This window comes from Eretmochelys imbricata, chromosome 16, assembly GCF_965152235.1.
Source record: "Eretmochelys imbricata isolate rEreImb1 chromosome 16, rEreImb1.hap1, whole genome shotgun sequence".
In the NCBI taxonomy this organism is placed as follows: Eukaryota; Metazoa; Chordata; order Testudines; family Cheloniidae; genus Eretmochelys; species Eretmochelys imbricata.
In genome coordinates, this window is record NC_135587.1 from 5003080 (window position 1) to 5027345 (window position 24266).

At 49.2% G+C, this 24266-nt stretch overlaps 1 protein-coding gene across 2 annotated transcripts in view; it reads left to right on the top strand.

Annotated features, from left to right (window-relative positions):
• RGS3 (regulator of G protein signaling 3) overlaps positions 1 to 24266 on the top strand; it is a 176174-nt gene that overhangs the window by 87018 nt on the left and 64890 nt on the right. For both annotated transcript variants that reach the window (XM_077835668.1, XM_077835669.1), the window contains exon 15: positions 6560 to 6603. In XM_077835668.1, the coding sequence (XP_077691794.1) occupies positions 6560 to 6603 (44 nt within the window). The remainder of the gene's footprint in view (positions 1 to 6559; positions 6604 to 24266) is intronic.

Sequence of the window (24266 nt, forward strand, 5' to 3'; positions counted from 1 at the left end):
AGGCCTCATCTGGAGTACTGTGTCCAGTTTTGGGCCCCACGCTACAAGAAGGATGTGAAAAAATTGGAGAGAGTCCAGCAGAGGGCAACAAAAATGATTAGGGGACTGGAACACATGACTTCTGAGAAGAGGCTGAGGGAACTGGGATTGTTTAGTGTGCGGAAGAGAAGAATGAAGGGGGGATTTGATAGCTGCTTTCAACTACCTGAAAAGTGGTTCCAAAGAGGATGGATCTAGACTGTTCTCAGTGGTAGCAGATGACAGAACGAGGAGTAATGGTCTCAGGTTGCAGTGGGGGAGGTTTAGGTTGGATATTAGAATCAAAGAATCAATGCTGAAGCACTTACATGAGAGGAAAGTGATCAGGAACAGTCAGCATGGATTCACCAAGGGAAGATCATGCCTGACTAATCTAATCGCCTTCTATGATGAGATTACTGGTTCTGTGGATGAAAGGAAAGTAGTGGATGTATTGTTTCTTGACTTTAGCAAAGCTTTTGACACGGTCTCCCACAGTATTCTTGTCAGCAAGTTAAAGAAGTATGGGCTGGATGAATGCACTATAAGGTGGGTAGAAAGTTGGCTAGATTGTCGGGCTCAACGGGTAGTGATCAATGGCTCCATATCTAGTTGGCGGCCGGTGTCAAGTGGAGTGCCCCAGGGGTCGGTCCTGGGGCCGGTTTTGTTCAATATCTTCATAAATGATCTGGAGGATGGTGTGGATTGCACCCTCAGCAAATATGCGGATGATACTAAACTAGGAGGAGTGGTAGATACGCTGGAGGGCAGGGATAGGATACAGAGGGACCTAGACAAATTGGAGGATTGGGCCAAAAGAAATCTGATGAGGTTCAATAAGGATAAGTGCAGGGTCCTGCACTTAGGACGGAAGAACCCAATGCACCGCTATGGACTAGGGACCGAATTGCTAGGCAGCAGTTCTGCGGAAAAGGACCTAGGGGTGACAGTGGACGAGAAGCTGGATATGAGTCAGCAGTGTGCCCTTGTTGCCAAGAAGGCCAATGGCATTTTGGGATGTATAAGCAGGGGCATAACGAGCAGATCGAGGGATGTGATCATTCCCCTCTATTCGACATTGGTGAGGCCTCATCTGGAGTACTGTGTCCAGTTTTGGGCCCCACACTACAAGAAGGATGTGGAGAAATTGGAGAGAGTCCAGCGAAGGGCAACAAAAATGATTAGGGGTCTGGAACACATGACTTATGAGGAGAGGCTGAGGGAACTGGGATTGTTTAGTCTGCAGAAGAGAAGAATGAGGGGGGATTTGATAGCTGCTTTCAACTTCCTGAGAGGTGGTTCCAGAGAGGATGGTTCTAGACTATTCTCAGTGGTGGAAGAGGACAGGACAAGGAGTAATGGTCTCAAGTTGCAGTGGGGGAGGTTTAGGTTGGATATTAGGAAAAACTTTTTCACTAGGGGGGTGGTGAAGCACTGGAATGCGTTACCTAGGGAGGTGGTGGAATCTCCTTCCTTTGAAGTTTTTAAGGTCAGGCTTGACAAAGCCCTGGCTGGGATGATTTATTTGGGGATTGGTCCTGCTTTGAGCAGGGGGTGTGACTAGATGACCTCCTCAGGTCCCTTTCAACCCTGATATTCTATGATTCTATAACTGGGTTGAAAACAGAACTAGATAAATCCATGCAGGACAGGTCCATCAATGGCTGTTAGCTAAGATGGTCAGGCTGTTAGTGTCCCTGTATCCCAATTGCCAGAAGCTGGGAGTGGATGGCAAGGGATGGGTCACTGGAAAGTGCCATTCTGTTCATTCCCTCTGAAGCATCTGGCACCAGCCACTGTCAGAAGACAGGATACTGGGTTAGATGGACCACTGGTCTGACCCAGTGTGGCCATTTTTATGTTCCTGTGACTCCTCTTATCCCTTGCTGTGGGTATAAAATGTCTGAAGTAGGGTTTTGGCTCCTCTGTACTTCCTCACACCATGGTAGGTGGTCAGTCACCTGGCCAGTGTGTTCTTCCAGCCCTGGAACTGCCTACGTGTACATTGCCCAGCAATGACCCTGCCAAGGGGTGTGGGAAGGGAGAGGGGTGCCTGCAGAGGTAGGGTTCTTTGCTTATGTCTGTAACTTTCCAGAAGGGCATTGGCTGCTCAGAAGGGAAATCAGTCCCAGTGGGCATGTGTTTTGTCCTCCTGTATTAAGCAGCCACCTGTTATGACATTGTACTATTGTAGGAACCCAAATACAGTAAATACAACGGCTCAAGACTGTAACTTTCCCAAGGCATCTACTAGCCAGTGTCACTGTCCCCTTATCGGGCGGCCTCTGTTGTGGGACGATTGTGTCTGAGCATAGCCAGCCCCTCGGGGAGCTGGATTATCAACCTCGCAAACGGGCTGTGGTGGCGGCTTGGGAGGCCATTCTCCTGCCTGATAGCCACATTGTGCTAAGCAGGCCTTGTTGCAGCCGGGCCCTAGCTCTTCAGAGTGAAGGAAGCGAGGAAGGGCCACATCTGGGGGGAGGGGAGAAGTGGGAGTTTTGTACACTAAGGAAGAATAAAGGGAAATGGCTATTAAACCCCAGTATCAAGTAAATGTCCTGGCCTCCTACTCTCCAACCTCCCCAGAGTGCAACGTACTAGCTGGAGGCGTCCTGCAGGGTCGCCCAGAATGCTGGCGTTGGCCGTGCAAGGCAGATGTATCTGGGGCAGCCCTGATGACTGTCTGGGTTAAAATGCTGTGGAGGTCCTGGCACAGGCCGGGTAGGAACTGTCTTGGGGTGCTGGTGGGATGCCCGGGTATGTGGGAGTGGTAAGTTGAGATGTGGTGTGTGAGCTATTGAGCAGCCCCTAGTGGCCGCTTTGGAACCTGCGGCAGGTGTGGAGGAAGCCATGGACCCTTTCAGGTGCAGGAACATACTTCTTCGCTTTCGTAAAGAAATAAAGCAGGCCCTGGACTCCCAGCCCCATTACTTAGTTACAGTAGCACAGGAGCATGAAGGTGTTTTCCAGACCCTAACTCACCCAGCACGGGACATGGCAGAGCAGAGCTCCGGATGCCTGCAGATATGCATTGTGCTAAAGTGCTCTTTATCTGACACCTCTCCAACAGCATTCCCAGCATATCTGGATGTCACCAGCATGTCCTGGGACTTGGGCACAACTGTCCCTGAAAAGGGGGCATCATGCCCTTTAAAACCAAGGCCCTGCAGGGTCCCTCAGTCTGCCCCAGCCCTGGTATTTGGAGTGGGGGAAGCCTGTAATCCCCCAGCCAGTGCTCACCAAAGGCCAGCAGAAAGTCACCGGAAGGAAAAAGCTGAGCATGTTGCAGTGTCTTTGCTGCTCAGGGGTAGACTTGGAAGGATTAGATTTTTATCGGTCAAAGCTAGTAAAAGTCGATTTCAGCACACCTGCAAAAACTGATCAAAATCAAAATGTGCAGAGAGGCGAAGTAGGGAAAACACTACTTGAGAATGTGGTAGGGTTTGATTGGAGGATATTGACTTGGTATATTTTGACATGTGATGTTGACAGTTTCTGTCTTAACATCTATAAAGCTTTAATATTTGGAATCTCAGCATCTACTGTCATTAAATAATTATTGTCTGACCCCTCAAATTTCCTGCAATATGAAAATGTAAATTGATAAAAATAATAAAAAATGCTTAAAAATACCCCCTGATATTATCCATCAAAATTATAAAAAAAAAAAAATCGAATTCTGCCCATCCTCCTCATGGCGAAGGCACCGGTGGCATCAGCCTCTCTGCAGGGTCCCCATGCCAGCTGTGAACTCCAGGGCTGCTGACTGCACTGGGGTGGTTAGTCTGTAGTTTTCTGGAGAATGTGAGGCCACCTGGTTCCGTCATTAGCACTGCACATGCTGTGGGAACAAAGCAGAGCTTGTACTGACTTTGCCATTAGCAAGAATCACACCTGAGCATGAATTGCAGCACCAGCCTGCTCCACACAGGAGACAACATTTTAAAAGGCGCCTTGCACTGGGGGCAGGGGGCATGGCGCCCCAGAGGAACATCCTCCACTAGGTTGAATGTCCTGCTGTAAAGTCCAAGTGGCCCTGCTGTGTGTTGACTAAATCTCCTTGAAGAAAGAAAAGGAGTACTTGTGGCACTTTAGAGACTAACCAATTTATTTGAGCATGAGCTAGGTGCCACAAGTACTCCTTTTCTTTTTGCGAATACAGACTAACATGGCTGTTACTCTGAAACCTGTCTAAATCTCCTTGAGTGAGCCTGGGCTCAGGTGCCTGCCCTGGGCTGGCTTTCCCAGGGCTTGGCAGAATCGGAGGTTCTCCTTCCCTCCAGCGGATCTCATATGGAGGACAGGGGGCATCGCTCTCAGCAAAGTTTGTTAGTGGAAAACACCAGCCAGTCTGTTAGCTTAGCCGGTCCCTGGCGCTGCGGGAACTGTCTGGAGCAGAGGCCTAGCAGCCTTCCTCAGCCACGCTGCGCTGAACGGGGTTAGGAGATCAGGAAGCTCCAGGCTTCACAAAGTAGGGACTGTCGCTTTGGAATGACTCATTCTGTCCTGTCACCTTCTGGGACCGTCTCCCTTTCCAAGGGCCATGCAGGGAGCCAGCTCCATGGAGACAGGTCTCCTGGAGGGCCTGTGCTGGCAATGTCTTTGTGGGATAAAAGACCCTGCAGTACAGTGACAGCTGGCCCAGGTTGGCTGACTCGGGCTCGGGCTGTAGGGCTAAAAATTGCAGTGCAGATGCTCAGGCTGGAGCCTGCACTCTGGGACCTCCCCCCTCGCAGGGTCCTAGAGCTCGGGCTGCAGCCCAAGCCTGAACCCCTACCCAGCGATTTTTCAGCCTGGAGCCCGAGTCGGTTGTCCTGGGCCAGCCGTGGGTTTTTATCCCTGTGTAGATGTAACCAGAGAATGCAGAGGAAGTGTTAAGCCGCCGCTTCCTGAGTAGCGGCTCCTTCCGCCCCCTCATGTCAGAGGCCTCTCTGCCTGCCGGGGATGGGGGCAGGGCAAGGAGGAGTCAAGTCCCTGGGGCTGTTCCACGCTTGGAGCTGGCTCATGGGGCCCTTGTCAAGGTGACAGTCTTTGGGGTTGCATCCCTTTCCCCTGCACTGGAGAGTAGGAAATGGAGCAGCATGGCAGGGCTGTGATTGCTGAGAGGCACAAGCACTCTGCCTCCTTTGGCATTTTGTTCCTGCCGTGTAGCTTGTCTTCTCTGCTCTGTCTGTCTTTTGCCCCATCCCCCTTTGGCTCAGACATGTGTCCCTGTCCTGCATGTGCTGTGCAGATGGGAGGGATGTGGAAGGCAGCCTTGCTACAGAGGATCTTTCCATCTCACAAAGGACTTAGCAGAAATCCAGGGGGCTCAGAGTCAGGCGATGGGAATGACCAGGGACAGAGAGAAACTCCCAGTCGACAAGAGATTGGGAAGATTGGGGCTGTACCTTACAGAGGAGACGAATACGATAACAGAATACAGACTAATGCATGAACAGAGAAGGTATTTCAGGAGCCTCCGTTCAGCCTCTATTATCACACGGGAACAAGGGGGCGTTCAACAAAATGGAAAGGCAGCAAATTCAGAACCCATAAAAGGAAATGTTTTTTTACACATTGTGTAATTAGACTGTGGAACTCCCTGCCACATGAAATTATTGAGAAAAAGAGCTTAGAAGGCTTCAAAATAAGTCTGGGCATTTATACCGGTAACAAGAGTATCCAGAGCTACAGTAGTAATAGCCAAGAGTTTGTCAGGACTCTTGGGGGTTAGACAGAAGGAGAAACTGTCCCTGGGGACAGGTTATCCCACAGCTGCGTCCCTACACATGTTTCCCACGCCTCCTCTGAAGTAGCTGGTGCTGGCCACTGCCAGAGACAGGACACTGGGCTAGATGGACCTGGGGTTTCTGATGCAGTTAGGCAATTCCTGTGTCCCAATGTGAATTTAGGAGATTCCTTTCCCCAAAGCCCTAGGATGGAGAGATTTTCAGTGATCAGCATGGAGGCCAGGGATAAGTGGGTGTGTCTGTGTGTAATGACAATTGCCTGTACTAGCTCCAGCCTTCTAATTCCTAGAGACCGAGGTCTGCAACCTGCCAGGAGGGCAGCCATTTCTGAGTGACAGTCCCCTCTGATCTCAGTGCTGCCAAGGGGGACTGACCCAACCCATGTGCTGCACAGCTCCCAATGGAACAGGGCCCTAAGCAGCCCTTTGGTTTGCTTCTGCATCATGTTGGCCCTTGCCTGCACAGTGCATTGACCAACCCCACCAGGCTACAGATGTGGCAGAGGGAGAGACCTTTTTCAGGGAAATGAGCCTGGAGAAAAAGCCCTAATTGTGCAGTGAGTAAATGGTAAGCACCTCCGCTTTCCAGACCAGCTCCAGTTTGCCTGCTGCATTAACCCTGATCCACCCCCGTGGAAGCCAGCCACAGCAGACATCGCTCCCAGCTGACAACCTGCCTCGGCAAAACTTCAACCTTTGCTCATTAAATGCAACCCCACAGCTAATTCATCTGCCAGTGCCAGAGATCTTTGCTTGTGGAGGCCCAGATGCAGCCAAAGCCTGATTTTGGCCTTGTTTTTTTCCTTACAGGTTCTTCTGAAGATCTGAAATTCTGTATCCTCTACCTTGCAGAGGTGAGTGTAGAGCTTTGGGAGTTAAACTCCACAGAGCCTAAAATGTACTGCACACTAACCAATTCTTTGTAGTGGGGATAAAGCGCAGACAATGGATCGATCTCACTTCTCTTTTGAATTAGTTTGCCAGTCGGGAAAGGAAATGTAAGCCAGCGTATATGAGTAAGAAGCTGTTAAGCGGAATCTGTGACTCAGGAGGCAGTGAAGCGTTAATGCCTGTACCCTTTCCTCCCCGCCAGTCCGTCTGGGGGCAGATCTTTCCCCACTGCTCTGACTTCTGATTGGCGCCTATGGGTTCTTTAGCCCACTCAAGGATTTCTTTGCCAGTTGGTTTTGATTTGACTTTATGGGTGGTTTTCTGTTCTTGCCTTCAAAATCTCAGATTTTTAAACAATCAAATAGGAACAACCAAACCCAACACATAGTAAATTCCTATTTATCCAATGGCCTTGGGTAACTGGGCATTGGGATAGATGGAAGGGCTATTTTGAGCTGCATATAATCCCATCAAGTTTCTTTTACTGCTGAAATGGGATTAGGTCTCAGGGACTGCAGGTAACTGCTCAGAACAGCTACACAAACACAAAGTCATTGATGAGCACTATGAGATGCTAAGAGGCTAATTGAGAAGTAATTAGCTGGTAATTAACTAACAAGGTTTCAGGGAGGGCACACAGTGGATTCAGATAACTAAGATTTTCAGATAAAGAGCATTTGCATAACTGGAATTACACTGTAAAAGACTGCTTTAGATAAACAGATCTAAAAGAGCGTACGGATTGGAAATGACTGAATGTCATCTACATGTTTATAATCACTTGTATTTTAGCCAAGTTTCCTTTGTCAGAAATGAGCTGAGAAAGCTGCAGAACTTGTTCTTTGTGAAATGAGCCTACCCAATCACTAGATCTTCTGCCTGCTTTTTGTTTTGATTTTTTGCAAGGAACTCCATGTTGTTCCTGATTTCAGGGCAGGAGTTTGGATCTAGAACTTGCTGTTTGACCATGGCACAGTTACTTTCCCTCTCTCTTTGCCCTCCTACTCTTTGTTTGTCTTGACTATTTCAATTATAAGATCTGTGGGGCAGGAACACTCTCTCCCTATGCTGAAATCTCCCGACTCTGAAATCTCTCCCTATGCTACATACAGCACCTAGCACAACAGGGCCCCACCCTCGTTTGAAACCTTTTCACACTACCGTAATACAAATCAATAATAATAATTTTGTGACCCTAAAATGTAGCATTTTGCCAAATTGTCAGTTTCCCCTTGACGCACAGAGCATGTCAGTGGGAAAGTGCAACCCTTGTCCAAGGCTATGGCTGCACTACAGCTTAAGTGGACATAAATTATGTCTCTCCAAGGTGTGAATTAGCCACCCCACAAACGACAGAATTTATGCCGACTTAGCACTGTGCACACCGGCGCATATGTCGTCGGGAGAGCTTCTCCAGCCAACTTAGCTACCGCTGCTAGCAGGGGGCTGGAGGAATGAAGTCGTGGGGAGAGCTCTCTCCTGTTGGCTTAGAGTAGCTACACAGCGTTTACAGTGGCATATTGGCATCCATGTCAGGACCGGAAGAAGCTCCCTAAAAGTGGGGGGGCCACCGGTGCCTTAACTGTGGCCATGCCCCTATACCCCTTCTCCCCGAGGCCCCGTCCTCCACTCATTCCTCTCTACCCCCTCTCCCCCATTGCTTGCCCTTACAGCTGGTGAAAAGTGGGAGGGCATAGCCCCCTGTCCCTCCCCGTTCCGGCGCCTCTGATTGGTGCAGCTGTGCCACTGTAAACTCTCTAGTGGAGCCCTAGCCTAAGCTCCATTTTGGATTCCAACATACCATTTTTGGAGGTTTAGATCCGATAAACAGAAACATTTTGCAGGAGTTTTTTGTGCAGAGTTGGCTTGTTCTTGCCAAGTGGTAGTGAAATGCTAAGCTCTGTCCTTTTGCCGGGTTTGAATGTCACTGTGAATCTGTCCCACAGTTCTGCTCCCTGGTAGCCACAACTGATACCCTGGCTAACGTGATGGTTGGATCAAAAGCCAGAAACATTCACTTCTTGCTCTTCCCTGGCATTAATTTCTTCAGCCCTGCTGCTGAGGACTGTAGCTCTGGATTTAGGCCAGTGATACAGGATTTAGGAAGCCCTTCTTCTTCTTGTCTCCACTTCTCTAAGTTATGTCTAGCCTTCTGATTTCCACTGTTCACCTTAGTCCGAAAGCCAAGGGATACTTTCAGCCATGTACTGTGGCTCATCAGCCAGCAGGGGTTGCCCATGCTTTTATCAGTGAAAGGCTCTATGCACAAAGATGACATCTCCCTAACAGTGCATCTCATCTCTGCTGAAAAGCTATGGCCTTTCTCAGACTTGGGGGATCACTGCCATCCCAGCGAGCATCTCATTAATCTTTCCCTTCCACCAGTGCCACCCTCTCTCTCTATCCAGTCACTCACTACTGCTAGAAAGAGCACAGAGCCTTTGTGCCTGGTTCAGGCGGGTGCAGAACAAGGGTAGACTCCCTGCCCAACGTGGTGCGAGAACTGTTCGAGGGTGTCCAAGGGACCTGTACAAATTGCACTCTTGCCTGAAAATGCTGGGCCTGCCCTGTCTCAGTGAGGGCTGGAGCTGGCAGAGGGAAGGGGAAATGTTCTTTCTCTGTTTTTTTTCACTCTGCTTCCTTTGTGTGTTTTCCACCCGCTGTATATATAGCCAGGGTCACTCCCTGTCCAGTCAGGCAACGACGCCTGCTTTGCTGCTTTAGGGGAGCCCTTCATGCAGCACTGGGGGGCGGGGAGGGGGGAGAGAGGAAAGGATTTAAAAAATAAGACAATGTGATTGTGAATACACAAGAACAGGCAGGGGGCTCAGGGAGAGCAGGTGAGGGGAGATAGGTAATGATGAAGCATATTCCTTCCATAAAGCTCAACATAACAGAGCATAAAAGAGCATAACAGAGACGTGTCATTCCAACTGTAGAGGGGGGCAACTGAGGCGCAAGAGGGGAAATGACTCGCCCAACACCATACCTAGGGACTACCAAATTCATAGTCCATTTTCATAAATTTCACAGTCATAGCATTTAAAAAATCTTGAATTTCATGGTTTTAGATATTTAAATCTTAAATTTCGTGGTGTAACAAAGCATGAATATGTATTTAAAACCAGCAAAATATAAACCTGTAAAGCCCTTAAGTCAGCATCGCTCAAGCTGGGGGTCCTGACCCAAGAAGGGGTTGCAAGGCTCTTGTAGGGAGGGGAGTCTCAGTATTGCTCAGTATTACGTTTCACTGCTTTCAGAGCTCGGCAGTTGGAGAGCAGCTGGCTGAGCACCCAACTCTGAAGGCAGGACCGCCACAAGCCACAGCACAGAAGTAAGGGTGGCAATGCTGTGACCCCCCCTTATAATCGCCTTGCAGTCTTCGGGTCAGGACCCGCAGTTTGAGAAACACTGTGTACTTTGGGAGACAGGCCAGTCCTTGCCTACAGACAGCCCCGCAACCTGAAGCAAATACTCACCAACAACCACATACCACACAACAGAACCACTAGCCCAGGAACCTATCCTTGCAACAAAGCCAGTTGCCAACTGTGCCCACATATCTATTCAGGGGACACCATCACAGGGCCTAATCACATCAGCCGCACTATCAGAGGCTCGTTCACCTGCACATCTACCAATGTGATATATGCCATCATGTGCCAGCAATGCCCCTCTGCCATGTACATTGGTCAAACTAGACAGTCTCTACGTAAAAGAATAAATGGACACAAATCAGATGTCAACAATTATAACATTCATAAACCAGTCGGAGAACACTTCAATCTCTCTGGTCACGCAATCACAGACATGAAGGTCGCTATCTTAAAACAAAAAAACTTCAAATCCAGACTCCAGCGAGAAACTGCTGAATTGGAATTCATTTGCAAATTGGATACTATTAATTTAGGCTTAAATAGAGACTGGGAGTGGCTAAGTCATTATGCAAGGTAACCTATTTCCCCTTGTTTTTTCCTACCCCCCCCCCAGACGTTCTGGTTTAACTTGGATTTAAACTTGGAGAGTGGTCAGTTTGGATGAGCTATTGCCAGCAGGAGAGTGAGTTTGTGTGTGTGTGTGTGTCCCTGGAAAAAAAGGGGTGGGGGGGTGAGAAAGCCTGGATTTGTGCTGGACATGGCCCAGCTTGATTACCATGCACATTGTAGGGAGAGTGGTCACTTTGGATGAGCTATTACCAGCAGGAGAGTGAGTTTGTGTGTGTATGGGGGTGGGGGGGTGAGAAAACCTGAATTTGTGCTGGAAATGGCCCGCCTTGATTATCATGCACATTGTAGGGAGAGTGGTCACTTTGGATGAGCTATTACCAGCAGGATAGTGAGTTTGTGTGTGTGTTTTTTGGAGGGGGGTGAGGGGGTGAGAGAACCTGGATTTGTGCAGGAAATGGCCCAACTTGATTATCATGCACATTGTGTAGAGAGTTGTCACTTTGGATGGGCTATTACCAGCAGGAGAGTGAATTTGTGTGTGGGGGGGTGGAGGGTGAGAAAACCTGGATTTGTGCTGGAAATGGCCCAACTTGATGATCACTTTAGATAAGCTATTACCAGCAGGACAGTGGGGTGGGAGGAGGTATTGTTTCATATTCTCTGTGTGTATATAAAGTCTGCTGCAGTTTCCACGGTATGCATCCGATGAAGTGAGCTGTAGCTCACGAAAGCTCATGCTCAAATAAATTGGTTAGTCTCTAAGGTGCCACAAGTACTCCTTTTCTTTTTGCGAATACAGACTAACACGGCTGTTACTCTGAAACTGTGTACTTTTGTATACTTTTACCCAGCCTATAGCTTAGTATAGGGTAAAAGCACACAAAAGACCAGATTTCATGGGGGAGACCAGATTCCACTGTCCGTGACGCGTTTTTCACAGCCGTGAATTTGGTAGGGCCCTAATCATACCTGTGAGTCAATGGCAGAGACAGGAATAGAGCTTGTGAATCTTGACGCCCTCATCTTCTCCCAGTCGACATGCTGTCTCACTGCCATGACCAAGAGGTTACTGTCCTGGGAGCTAAGGAGAATAATGCAGCTGTTGCCAGTGCTAGACTAAGGGATGAAGGAGGGTTGGTGGGTAAAGTACAGGCCTGGGAGAGAGGACCGCTGGGTTCCAGTCTTACCTCTGCTACTGACTTACTTGGTGACCTTGAGGGAGCCACTTAAACTCACTGTACATTGGTGGGGCCATCTGCAGTGGATGGGGGTTCTGGGACTGAATTCATTGTCTGTTGAGTACTTGGAGATCCATAGATGTACAGTGCTATCGAAATGCAAAGTGCAGCTGTTAGCCAGAAGGAAGGCGCATGAGAGTTCTAGTGGTCAAATTGTGGTGGGTGGGCTCACTCCAGCTTTCCCCACAAAACCAGCTGTGCCCACTTGAGGTGGTAGAAGGAGGCCGTGACTCACATTAGGTTATGGGATCATCACAATCAAGTTCCTCCGCCTTCTTTTGTGCACTGATCAGCAATGAAATATCAGCCCAGCTTTGATACTTGACAGGGTACTGGAACAAATTCTTAATTGGTTTGTAGGCACCTAGAGGACAACAGGATTATGAGGAATAGACAAGATGGATTTTTTAAGGAAAAATCATGCCAAACCAACCTGATTACCTCCATTGACAGTGATACTGGCCTAGTGGATTGGGGGAAGCAGTAGACATGATATATTTTGATTTTAGGAAGGTTTTTGACACAGTCCCACATGACAGTCTCCTAAGCAAACTAGGGAAATGCAGTCTAGATGAAATTACTACAAGGTGGGTGCACAACTGATTGAAAGACCTCATTCAAAGAGTAGTGATCAATAACTCGTGGTCAAACAGGAAGATGTATCTAGTGGGGTCCAGGAGGAGTCAGTCCTGGGTCCAGTACTGTTCAATATTTTCATTAATGACTTGGACAATGGAGTAGAGAGTATGTGTATAAAATTTGCGGATGACACTGTCACAGTTTTGGGGTAACTGCACCTGTATTGCCCTTCTGTGATCTCTCAAGGGCACCCATTTAAAGGTTTACGGCTCCCAGCTGTCACCCACGTCTCTCTCCTTCCAGACCAGGGTTTTAAGGCTGCACAGCTCCATGAATTACACTGTGATATCCCCAGCAAGCCAGTCTGCCTAGCCTTTGCTTTCTCTCTGAGAACTATGACCAATATATTGCCAACAGTCACAAGTGTCCACACAGCTCCTTCTGAGCAAGCACCTTTATTCTTAAGGTAAAAGCACCACAAAGAAAACATATTAAGACAATAAAGGTTGCTATATGCAGGCTAAAAGCTTACTATAGGTCAGCCCTCAGTCTCATGAGCCCCTGGTAGGGTTCAGTCTTTCCAACCCTTCCATGAGAATTGGGGCACCCTTTGGACAGGAGGCCCTGGCTGTTTACTGGATCAGAATGAAGAGCCTGAGTCAATTTGAACTCTGGCTATTTATCCAGTAGTCCTTTCTTTGTCTGTTGGTCTCTGGAAAGCCAGTTTGAAGCAGTATGCATGAGCCGCCCCAGGTGGTGTTACTTGTCTGGTGGGTTCCAACCTAGCTGATTTGCCTTAATCTCCACCCACTGTTCATAGTTCCTGGAGGAGCAGTGCAGCCCTGCCCCATGGAGTAGACACTCCATTCGTTTAAAGCAGTGGACCCCAAAGATATTACAAGCATTGCCCTATCCCTCCCAGATGCCACGTTGGGAGGGTTGGTGCCCTTTGGAGGACAGAATTAGGATCAGAACAGCCTTGATGAATTGAATAATTGGTCTGAAATGAACAAGGTGAAATTCAATGAAGACTTTCTCCAGTTAGGAAGGAAAAACCAAAGCTTAGCTACAAAATGGGGACTAACTGCCTAGGGGTCATAATGCTGGGAAGGATCTGGGGGTTATAGTGGATCACAAAGTGATTATGAGCTTATAATGCAGTGTAGTTCCAGGGTGTGTTAACCGAAGTGTCGTATGTAAAACATGGGAGGTAACTGTCTTGCTCTGCTCAGCGCTGGTGAGGCCTAGCTGGAGTACTGTGTGCAGTTGTGGGCACAACACTTCAGGAAAGATGTGGACAAATTGGAGAGAGTCCAGAGGAGAGCAACAAAAATGACAAAAGATTTAGAAAACCTGACCTGTGATCAAAGGTTAAAAAACTGGGCACTGTTTAGTCTTGGGAAATGAACACTGAGGGGGGACCTGATAATAGTCTTCAAATACTCTAATGGCTGTTATAATGATCACAGTGTCCACAAAGGCAGGACAAGAAGTAATGGGCTTAATCTGCAGCAAGGGAGATTTAGGTTAAATATTAAGGAGAAAGTTCTAACTCTCAGGGTAGTTAAGCAGTGGAACTGGTTCCCAAGGGAGGTTGTGGAATCCCTGTTACTGAGGGGGTTTCAGACAAACAGCTGTGCGGGATGCTCTGGGTTTACTTGGCCCTGCCCCAACGGGGGGCATGGTGAGAAATGGACTAGACTAGAGAACTTCTCAAGGTCCCTTGCAGCCCTACAGTTCTGTGGTTAGTGCCAATGGTATTTTAGTTATCATTTTTGGGCTTCAGAGTACCTGCCCCCCGGTACAGGTAAGGGCAGTGCTTATCTCTGTGAGCTATTGTTTCAACCTGACCACAGAGTCAGGCAGGCATCACTCCATTCATTGGCTATACTAGGTCACATTTTCCAGGTTATCTTCAGAGTTGTGTGGGCTAGAGACTCAGTCTGTTTTAAATGAAAGCTGAGATTCTGGAACTCAAGTTGACAGCCTCAAAAAAAGAAAGTCCCAGGTGTCCGTGCTTCCTCAAGCCAGCAGTGTGTGCCCCTCAGAAGGGCTGTCCTGGTCGTTCTGATGGATGTGCTGTTCCGTCTGGGCGACAGCTGCGTAACTTCCCTTTTTGCCTGGGCACAAAGCTCAGCCTCCCTGCAGACTGTGGGAACAGAGCCTGCTTCCTTTTGTAAACAGTGCTTTCCCGCTGAGTGTGGCTGGCTCCAGACTAGAGCCGAGGGAGGGAGGCCAGGACAGCAAGAAGACAGCCATGGCTTGTGACAGGAGTGTGCCAGAGCCTCACTGGGAGCGAGACTTCTGAACTGACATTGGGGTTACACAGTCAGATTCACGGGCACCCTTGGCCTCACTGGGCTGTCTCAGCCATGCAGAGCTGCCAGTGACGGGTTTACAATGGCTCCAGTGGCTCCATGGAGCCTGGCCCATGCTCAGAGGGGGCCCCGGCCTGCTCCACTTGCAGTGCGCCCCGAGACCCCGGTGGCTTCCCTTGCCACCACTTGCTCCTCTCGGCCTGCCTGCTGGCTGGCGGAGGGCTCCTCTCCACCCCCTGGCCAGACCCCAGTGCACTTCCAGCTCTGGGCACTCTCTGCTTCCCACCACCTGTGGGCCCCGCCTGTCTCCCTGGAGCTGAACTGCCTGGGACTGGTGCAGAAGCCTGGACAGTCTCAGCCAGTTGGGGGTGGGTGGGGAGGGAGAGACATTGCAGAGGGCTTGGCTGGGCCCCTCCAGGCAAGTGCGTGTTGAGGGAGCCTGGCCGGGGCAGGACCTGGCCTGGCTGATTGCGCCACTCCTGAGGGGCCGGAGCTATTCCCCGCCCTGGGACCAACCCTGGCTGTGCTGCCGGCTCAGCCCAGCAGACAGTCACCTCCCAGCAAGGCCGGTGAGTGTGTCGGGGAGGCAGGGCTTGGGATAGTGGGTCTGTGGGGAGTCTGGGCGGGGGTGCTGGGCTGTGAAGGGGCAGGGAAGAGCTGTGTGTGTTGGGGCACTAGGGATTGGGGGTTCTGTGGGGGGGGCTGGGCAGTTGTGGGGCTGTGGGCAGGGGTAGTGTTGTGCAGGGCACTGTACATTTGTGGGTGGGCCTGGTGGGGCACTGGGCATAGTGAGTCCGGGGGGGCTCTGGACTTAGGGAGTTGGGGGAGGAGTGGCTGTGTGGTGTGGCATGGGCCTGGCCCTGAGGGGAAGGGGCATGCTGGCATCACAGGGCCGGGCAGGCCACTGTCTGCCTGGCAACTACCGGTTTGTAAATAGTGCCCTCACATTGGGCGGAGCAGGGCCACCCCTGCCAGGCCATGCCCCATTGCCTCTGGCTGGCCCCTCGCTCTGGGGACTGACCTCCCCGCTCCATGCTCCATTGCCTCCATAGGGGCCCACAAATATGTTTGGTGCTGGGCCCACAAAAGGTTAATCCGGCCCTGAGAGCTGCTAGGGCCTGCTGGCAAACCTGGCCCAAGATGAGTGCATCCTGCAGTGATTCAACTGCCTCCCACCCTCCAAAGCGCAGCCGCATGCAAGAATGCAAGCGGGGGAGACTGGTTCCCTTGGACTCTGCCATTGCTCTCTTCTCAGTGTCCCTGTGGGGATAGCACCACTGGATTCCCAGTCCGTCACTGGCACGGCACCCCCCTTCCTCTTCCTCCTCTTTGCCAGCGAATGGTCAATTCAGCACAAGGTGCTTCTGCCTGAGGCCTGCAAGAGCTCCATTAGGAGGTGAATTTCAAATGGGAGGTGATCTGCAAAGCTGAGTAAAGAGGCTTGTGCCCCTCTTACTCCTGGGGGGAATTTTGCGCTTAAAAATTCAGTGCACAATGTTTAAAATTCTGCATATTTTATTTGTCAAAATAATGCAATATAATCATCCTTGTTTCAATTATTTTGGTAATTTATTTAAACTAGAATACAATGGATGGAGAATGGGAGTGGGGAGCATTGGAGGAAATCCCCAAAACCCCTCTGTCTAATAGTAATGTTGCTAGGTTTGACCCTTTATTTCTAGGTTTCAGAGTAGCAACCGTGTTAGTCTGTATCTGAAAAAAAAAAAAAAAAAACAGGAGTACTTGTGGCACCTTAGAGACTATCAAAGTGCCACAAGTACTCCTTTATTTCTAGTTATTAGTCAACAAATATATGCAGCTGTATGCTCAGTGTTACATCATAGGCAACTGAAGAGCAAGTGAAGGCTGGAGAATCAAAGTCACAATTTATATTGGCTACTGAGCATCTCCAGAAAGGTCAGTAGCGAACAGTTCATGGAGCACATTGTGATAGGAATATTTTTCAGTCCAAAAATTTAGATCAATTCTAAACACTAAAGCACCATAAGCATTTGTAAGGCCATACTGTCCTTTATTACAGCACTCTGGCCATGTAAAGGAGCCTTAAAACTTTTACACCTGTTATATACTCCTGGGGGAATTCACTAAGAGCAATGGGAACAATTCACTAAGCAGGCAGGCTAGAACTAGATAAGTTAATGGAGGATAGTGTCCATCAATGGCTGTTAGCCAGGATGGGCAGGGATGGTGTCCTTAGCCTCTGCTTGCCAGAAGCTGGGAATGGGTGACAGGGGATGGATCACTTGATGATTCCTTGTTCTGATCATTCCCTCTGGAGCACCTGGCATTGGCCACTGTCAGAAGACAGGATACTGGGCTAGATGGATCTTTGGTCTGCCCCAGTATGGCCGTTCTTATGTACATTCTGCTCTGTCTGAGGGGACAGAGCCTGCCTCCTCAGAAATACCCCAAAGCCCTGCTGAGTGTGCTGCAGTAGTGAGTGAGAGGGACAGAGTTTCTCTCTCTCTCACACACCATGACTGCTCAGCCCCCAACCCCTGCTGGTCATTTACCGCTCTACCGACTGCTCCAGGCGCCCGACTGACCAGCCTACACTGCTGGGGAGGGGCATGTGATCACTCTTATGGCTTCCCTTTGCTTCCCTGTCAGAAGTCATTTTTCTGCAGGGAAGCAAAGAAATCTGTGGGGGACATGAATTCTGTGCATGCACAGTGATGCAGAATTCCCTAGGAGTACCCTCTATGCTTATCTAAGATGGCTAAAGGGGTCTGGGAGGTTGTCCCTGTTTGGAATGCTCTGTGATTATAGCTCTGCCCATAGCTGTGTGGGAGAGGCCTGCCGTGTTAGAGAAGGAAGTCTCCCGTGGTGCACAGCATTGGTATGGAATCTCATTCCAGGAGGCAGCAGGCCAGCCACTAGCAGTAATTACGCTTTGCGGTATATCCAGAATGGTGGTGGAGGTAGTTGTTGTTACGCTTGTTTACAGCATGCCCATCACCATGGCACCCAGAGGCGCAGAGACCCGAGACCTAACAGCCGCTGCGGTGGTTTTGTGTGATTGAGGCAGCTGCTGGTGGAAGCTCTCGTCTCATTATTTATTTTCTGCATGTCATCTATAATGAAAACTTTAATTTCTTTAATGGCTTTGTAAGTAGAGAGGGATTCCATCGTGCCCATCACTCTGTGCTCTCACTCCGAGAAGAGCATTTCTCTGTAGACTGTTGCTCTCCAGGGGCCTGATATTCTTTAGATGGTTTATGAATAAATATTGATTTTCTTCAGTAATGTAGGAGTTTTAGTAATATCATCAAGTGTGTTCTGGATATTGAAATACTTTTAGCTGCGTATCAGTTGCTTTATTTGTTTTTAACAGAGTGGAGATTTCAAACTTCAGTGAATACTGCAGTGTAACAGAAAAGCTACGATTAGTCACTGCTCTAATTATTCACAAATAGATCACTCTACATAGATTTAAAAGTCTCCTGACTATAATGATTATTTACAGGCAAATAGCGAACTGCCATTGACTGTCAGATACAGGTTGTTAGGGAGGTAAGCGTTTGGGCTGTAAGCTCTTAGGACACAGAGTGCATCTTCCTAGTTGTTTGTACCATGCCTGGCACAAAGGGGTCCCAGTCCGACTGGAGTCTGGGAGTGCAGACTGCAGTGTCCCTGGTAATGCTCGGTTCTGTGCTGGAATGTGTGTAGAAGGACGAGCAGACTTTTCAGAGCATTGTCATTGTCTTTTTTTAAAATAAAGTGTGTTAATGTTAAAATCACTTCAGTGAACACATTAAAAACCAAACATTCCTGCTGCACAACGCAGGATGTCCCTGCTGGACCAGGCATTCACTGGACCGCCACTGCCTGAGTCCTGCACTAGGCATTGCACGGGAGGGCCTGCTGGCGCGCATCAGGGAATGGCACCGGTCACTAGCCAGGCCCGATCCTGCCATCGGCTCTGCATCGGTGGATTCCTGAGCCCATACAGAGCCCCGGTAGACAGAAGGCCTTACATGGTGCATTCAGCTGCCGCATTAAGGCCTTATGCAAACAGGATCAGCTTGTGTCATGGCTGCTGATGTACATCTCAAGGACCCCATGAGCTCCAAAGGAGCTCCCTTGGATTTACACCAGCCACACAGGTCAGAGTTTGGCCCATATGGCACCAGAAAGAGGCATGTTTGGCAGTTAACTTGAATTATAATCGTATTTCCCATATATTGAGTTAACTCTCCTAGAGCCTAGTTCAGGTCCGGTTTTTAAACCACAGATGAATATATACACTCATACAGTTAATCACTACCCTTTTCTCTCCGAGGCAGCTGAACAAGAAATCTGTTGGATAAGTTTTGCTACCAAACACAGATTTCGGTTGACTGCTATTTAATTGGCAGCTTAAGGTATCAAGAGCTAGCCCCACAGCTGGTGTAAATCAGCCTAGCTTCATCGTCTCCCTGGACGTATGCCATCTTACCCCAGCTGAGGATCTGGCCCCTAGAGTATCTCATATGCTTCACAAGATGAAGTGTTCTTAATCTAATGCCCTGATGAGAGTGGCATTGTTACATTCTGTTATACTGACGCTGGTGAGGAGCAGAGATTGACGAGTTCTGTCTTCTCCCCAAGCCCAGGGAATTTACATACTCTCCTGTAGTGCTAATGAGGCCAATGTAAACAAGGTGGTCCATTTCAAACAGTTGAAAAGTAATCTCCACCCCAACTGTTGAGAATAGCCCACTTCCACCTTAACTGAATTGGCTCGTTAGCACTGACCCCCACCCCCAAACTTGGTAAGGCAACTCTCATCTTTTCATATGCTGTGTATTTATACCTCCCTACTGTATGTTCCACTCCATGCATCTGATGAAGTGGGTTTTAGCCCACGGAAAGCTTATGCCCAAATAAATTTGTTAGTCTCTAAGGTGCCACAAGGACTCCTTGTTGTTTTTGCTGATACAGACTAACACGGCTACCATCCTGGCTGTAATCCCTGTTCTTCGTTACTGGAGCTGTGGCTCCAGCCAGCCACAGAGAGCTATCATCGCTCTGGGCCTGTGCCAGAGGGAACAGATAGTGCAGGGTGCGTTGCCCCCCAGGCTTCATATTTCCCACTGCCCGCAGGCTCTCTGCCCACCTCCCTGAACCGCAGTGAGCTATGCACATCTGGAGCAGAGAAGTGGGGTGATCTGGGCTAGTGACCTTTCCTCTCTGCCTGGCTCAGGCCCAGGTTGATCTGGCTGATCCAAGCCCATCCACAGAGCCCAGCTTTATCTGGAGTAGGAGTAATGCATCTGTGGTGGGTGTGAGTGGGGCGATGGGAAGTGAGACAGACTCTCTCTGCTTGCTCCCCCTTTGCAGCAGCATCTCCAAGGAGTGTCCTCGTCCCTTTGTATGGGGGGAGCTCTGTAAACAGCCTTCTCAGCATGGCCTGGGGCAGGGGCTGTGGGGACAGGGTGCCAGCAGGGAGAGGAGAATGGTTCCAATGCAGACGGTCTCTAAAGATTTCATTTCAAAAAGACTTGCCCGCCTCGTGCTGTAGTTGTTTTGTTATCACTGTTTGTTGTTTGTGTAGCCCCAGTCATGCACCAGGAGCCCACAGTGCTGGAGGCTGAGTAACACAGGGAAAGAGCTGTGCTCTGCCCCAGGCAGCTCACTGTTTGTAAGACAGGTGGGGACAATAGTGGGATGGGCCCCCCCGGCCCCTGACTATTACCAAGGCAGAGATGGGTGTCTGAGTCTGCAGCAGGGCCCATGGCCCATTGCCCTAGCTCAGTGCAGGTCTCCAGCACGCCCTCCCATCCCAGTGCCATTGGATACCACAACCCGATTCCTGCTCCCACTGCTTAGTGTATTGGGAGTGAGACTTTGATGCCCATGCTGGGTTAACCAGCCTCACTGCCCCAGGCTGGGCTGGGCCAGGCTGTGGGCAGGGCTCTTGAAGGTCTGAGATTTTGGCTGCTTATCCGAATGGTGCCTGTGTCCATCCTGGGGTCCCCTGAGCCCAGCAGGAATGGTCTGACCCCTGGTGGCTCCCCAGCTTCGTGGCCAGCCCTGCTCTGCATGTCACAGCCTCACACGAGGGGGTGTCCCACATCGGCCCACCCTGAGCAACTGCAATAACATGTTTTTCGAAAGCTCTGTGTAAACAGCCAATTAGAACGCGGCTGGCAATACTCCTGTCGGGCACTTTATCTGGTTGCAAATGTCCCCGTCATGCCATCTGCATCCTCCTTCCCCAGCACTGCGAGATTAAACCAGTGTTTCTCTTTGCAAACATTGGCAGGGGAAGCAGCAGCTCCCTGAATGGAAACAATAGCAGGGCGGCTGGTTGCCTGAGCTCACAGGCCGTCTCTGTGCAGTGTGCTTGCCTGGGCTGCAGAGGGGAGGTGGGATCAGCTGGCTGCTGTGCATTCTGCCTGCCCTCGACATCTGAGGTCCCAGACTGAGTCGGGGGCTTCTGGGGTTCCAGATCCCTCGCAGGCACCTGCTGGGTGTGCGTCGGAAGCCCTGCCCCCTGAGGAAAGGAGAGCCAGGGTCCCTGATTAGGAAGGTTCTTACAGCGGAGGGCAGCGTGGAGGAACTGCATTGTGTTCATCTGAGCAGACGCTGCCGGTGCACCTGCTGCTGTTCCGCACTGGGATACCAGCTAGGAGGGCACTCAGCTTGACCCAGTCTGGCAATGCCCGTGGGCCTCAACACACAGGCAGGGAACTAGCTGAGGGGACAAGCTCTGTATGTGAGAGCCATAGATTGGCTGGTGGTTAACCCTTCATGTGTCTGCCCTCTGTCTGTCTGGTGTGCAAACAGGGGCTGATTTTCAGAGGGAGGTGTTGGTGCTCAGCAGACCTGCCTCTCCACGACACTGCAGCTGGCTCCAGGGTAGGGCAGCGCCCAGCAGCTGCACATCACACTTGTGCAGGGAGGGGGAATCGGGTCAAGAGACTGGGTCAAGCTTCTCTTTTTAGGGAAACAACTGTGGGTTCTTAAATGCCCACACAGAGCAACCAGGCTGTGAAGTCCCATTTTCTCAATGGAAAAGCTAAACATAAAAGAAATCCAACCAGCTAGGGTCTGGAGATGCAATTAGGGCAGCCCCACCACCTTTACTCTGCCCTGTCGTAATGCCACACGATGCCCAGCCGGTTATCATGAAGGCAGTGTTTGTGCTCCCAGATTAGCTGACACCTGATTTTATAGGCAGAAGAGACTGTGTGGTTCTTTCCCCTCTCCCTGGCTGCGTGGGACAGTCTCCCATCAGTGGAGCTGTGAGTAACATTCCCATTCTGCTGTTTCCAAGTGGGGATACTTGTCTGTGAATTGGGCATTGTTGTAGGCCAGATGCAATCAAATGAATGGGACTATAATTAGGGTTGGAAGGATTCAATATTATCGGTAAATGTTGGTTAAGGTCAATTTCACTGCACGCATGCAAACCGATGAAAAAATATTTCCATCAATAATAACTGACATTTACATACTGGCCAAGGGAGAAAAATGCTGCTTGAGAACTTACTAGAGTTTAATTTAAGAATATTTATTTGGTATATTTTGACATGTGTCAATTTGTTCTTTGACAGCTATGAAGCTTTAACTTCTTGAGTCTCAGCACCTACTGTCTTTAAATAATTATTGTCTGGCCCCCATTTTCTGGCACCCCCATAATTTCCTGCAGCTGTGAAAATGTAAACGGATTAAAATAATAAAAAGCTTAAAAATAAACATTGATATTGTCTGTCTAAATATACGAAAAAAATTGAATTCTGCCAAGTCTAGCGATCATCTAATTAGCCAGGGGCTGCAACATGGGATTAGGTGAGTTCTGAATCATTCTCAGTAAAGTGGAGATGAAATGTACTTGGAATCTCTTTAAGCCTTGCTCCAGGGGAATTGCTGAAGCTCTGTATAGACTGTGGAACATGCATTAGTTACAGTAGCTGTGCAGTCACATGACTCCCCCTAGCTACACTTACCTCTATTAGGCTCTATTGATTTCTTTGAAATCATTCACTTCTGCTGCTGCAGACCCCAGAGGACAGAGCAGTCTCGCTCCATGCTGTGATTTTGGGCCATCAGTGAATGCTGGCACTCATCTTATTTCAGAAAGCTCCAAAGATTGTGTATCAACCTATTATAATGAAGATCAGATTGATCTACCTGATTGGAATTTGGGCCTGCACGCCACAGGATGGCAGAGGCTGGGAGTGCCGGGCAAGGAAAGGGGCATTGTGTCACTATCACTCTAGCTGATGTTCAGAACATGAGCATTTGTAGACTTCGGTGGTAGTGTGGCGGGTGGGGGTGGCATCATCAGGACAGGATGCCTTTGGGCAGGATGGGAGGAAGCAGGCAAAGGAATCCTGGCATTCCCCTTTCCAAAGAGGTCTGGTCTGGTTTATGGAGTGTGTTGAAATGCCCCCTCCAGCTCCCAACTCATGGACAATTTGGCCTTATTAAAAATACACAGAAAGGGAGAGATTTTCCAAAGCACTGAAGGAACTTAGGCGCCCAGTGACTGTCACTGGGAACTGTGCACCCAACTCTCTTAGGCATGTTGGAAATCCCCCCTCCAGCCCCCTCCCAAAAAAGAGAATTTGAACTGACAATGTCAACAAACATTACTCTCAATGCCCTGCCCAGCCAGCCAACAGGAAGCCCTCCAGGTTCACAGCCCCAGAGTGAACTCCTGCAGCTTTTACTGCCCCTGTGATAGCTGAATCCTCAAATGATGTTTTTAAAGATAACTTGCAAATGGGGCTGTGATGCTGGTAGATCAGGGGCTAGCTCATGCCAGGGCCCCCATCTAATCCGAACACAGACAAATACCTAGCTGGAGCCAGTCTGGCTTGCCTGTGTGTTAGGATTCTTAAAGCAGGTATTAGAAGGATAAGGATGTGTTTAGGGTTTAGACTTTATTGAATGCTTGTGAGTGGCTGCCAGCATTAATCTCACTTATAGCATTCGTACCCCATATACTAAGGTAATATTTGAGCATTTATGTTGTGAGCTGTGTAAATCACCAGACAGGAGGAAGACATTAACTCGTGTGAAATGTTGGTTTCTAACAGAAAGTCCTGCCCAACAGGCAAGGTCCATTGACACCAGATGGACTATTGTGGGATATTAAAGAGGGTAACATACCTCTGCCATGTACATTGGTCAAACTGGACAGTCTCTATGTAAAAGAATAAATGGACACAAATCAGATGTCAAGAATTATAACATTCATAAACCAGTCGGAGAACACTTCAATCTTTCTGGTCACTCGATTTCAGACCTAAAGGTCGCAATATTAGAACAAAAAGACTTCAAAAACAGACTCCAACAAGAGACTGCTGAATTGGAATTAATTTGCAAACTGGATACAATTAACTTAGGCTTGAATAGAGACTGGGAGTGGATGTGTCATTACACAAAGTAAAACTATTTCCCCATGTTTATTTCCCCCACCCCCCACTGCTCCTTGGATGTTCCTGTTAACTGCTGGAAATGGCCCACCTTGATTATCACTACAAAAGGTTTTCTCCCCCCACCACCGCTCTCCTGCTGGTAATAGCTCATC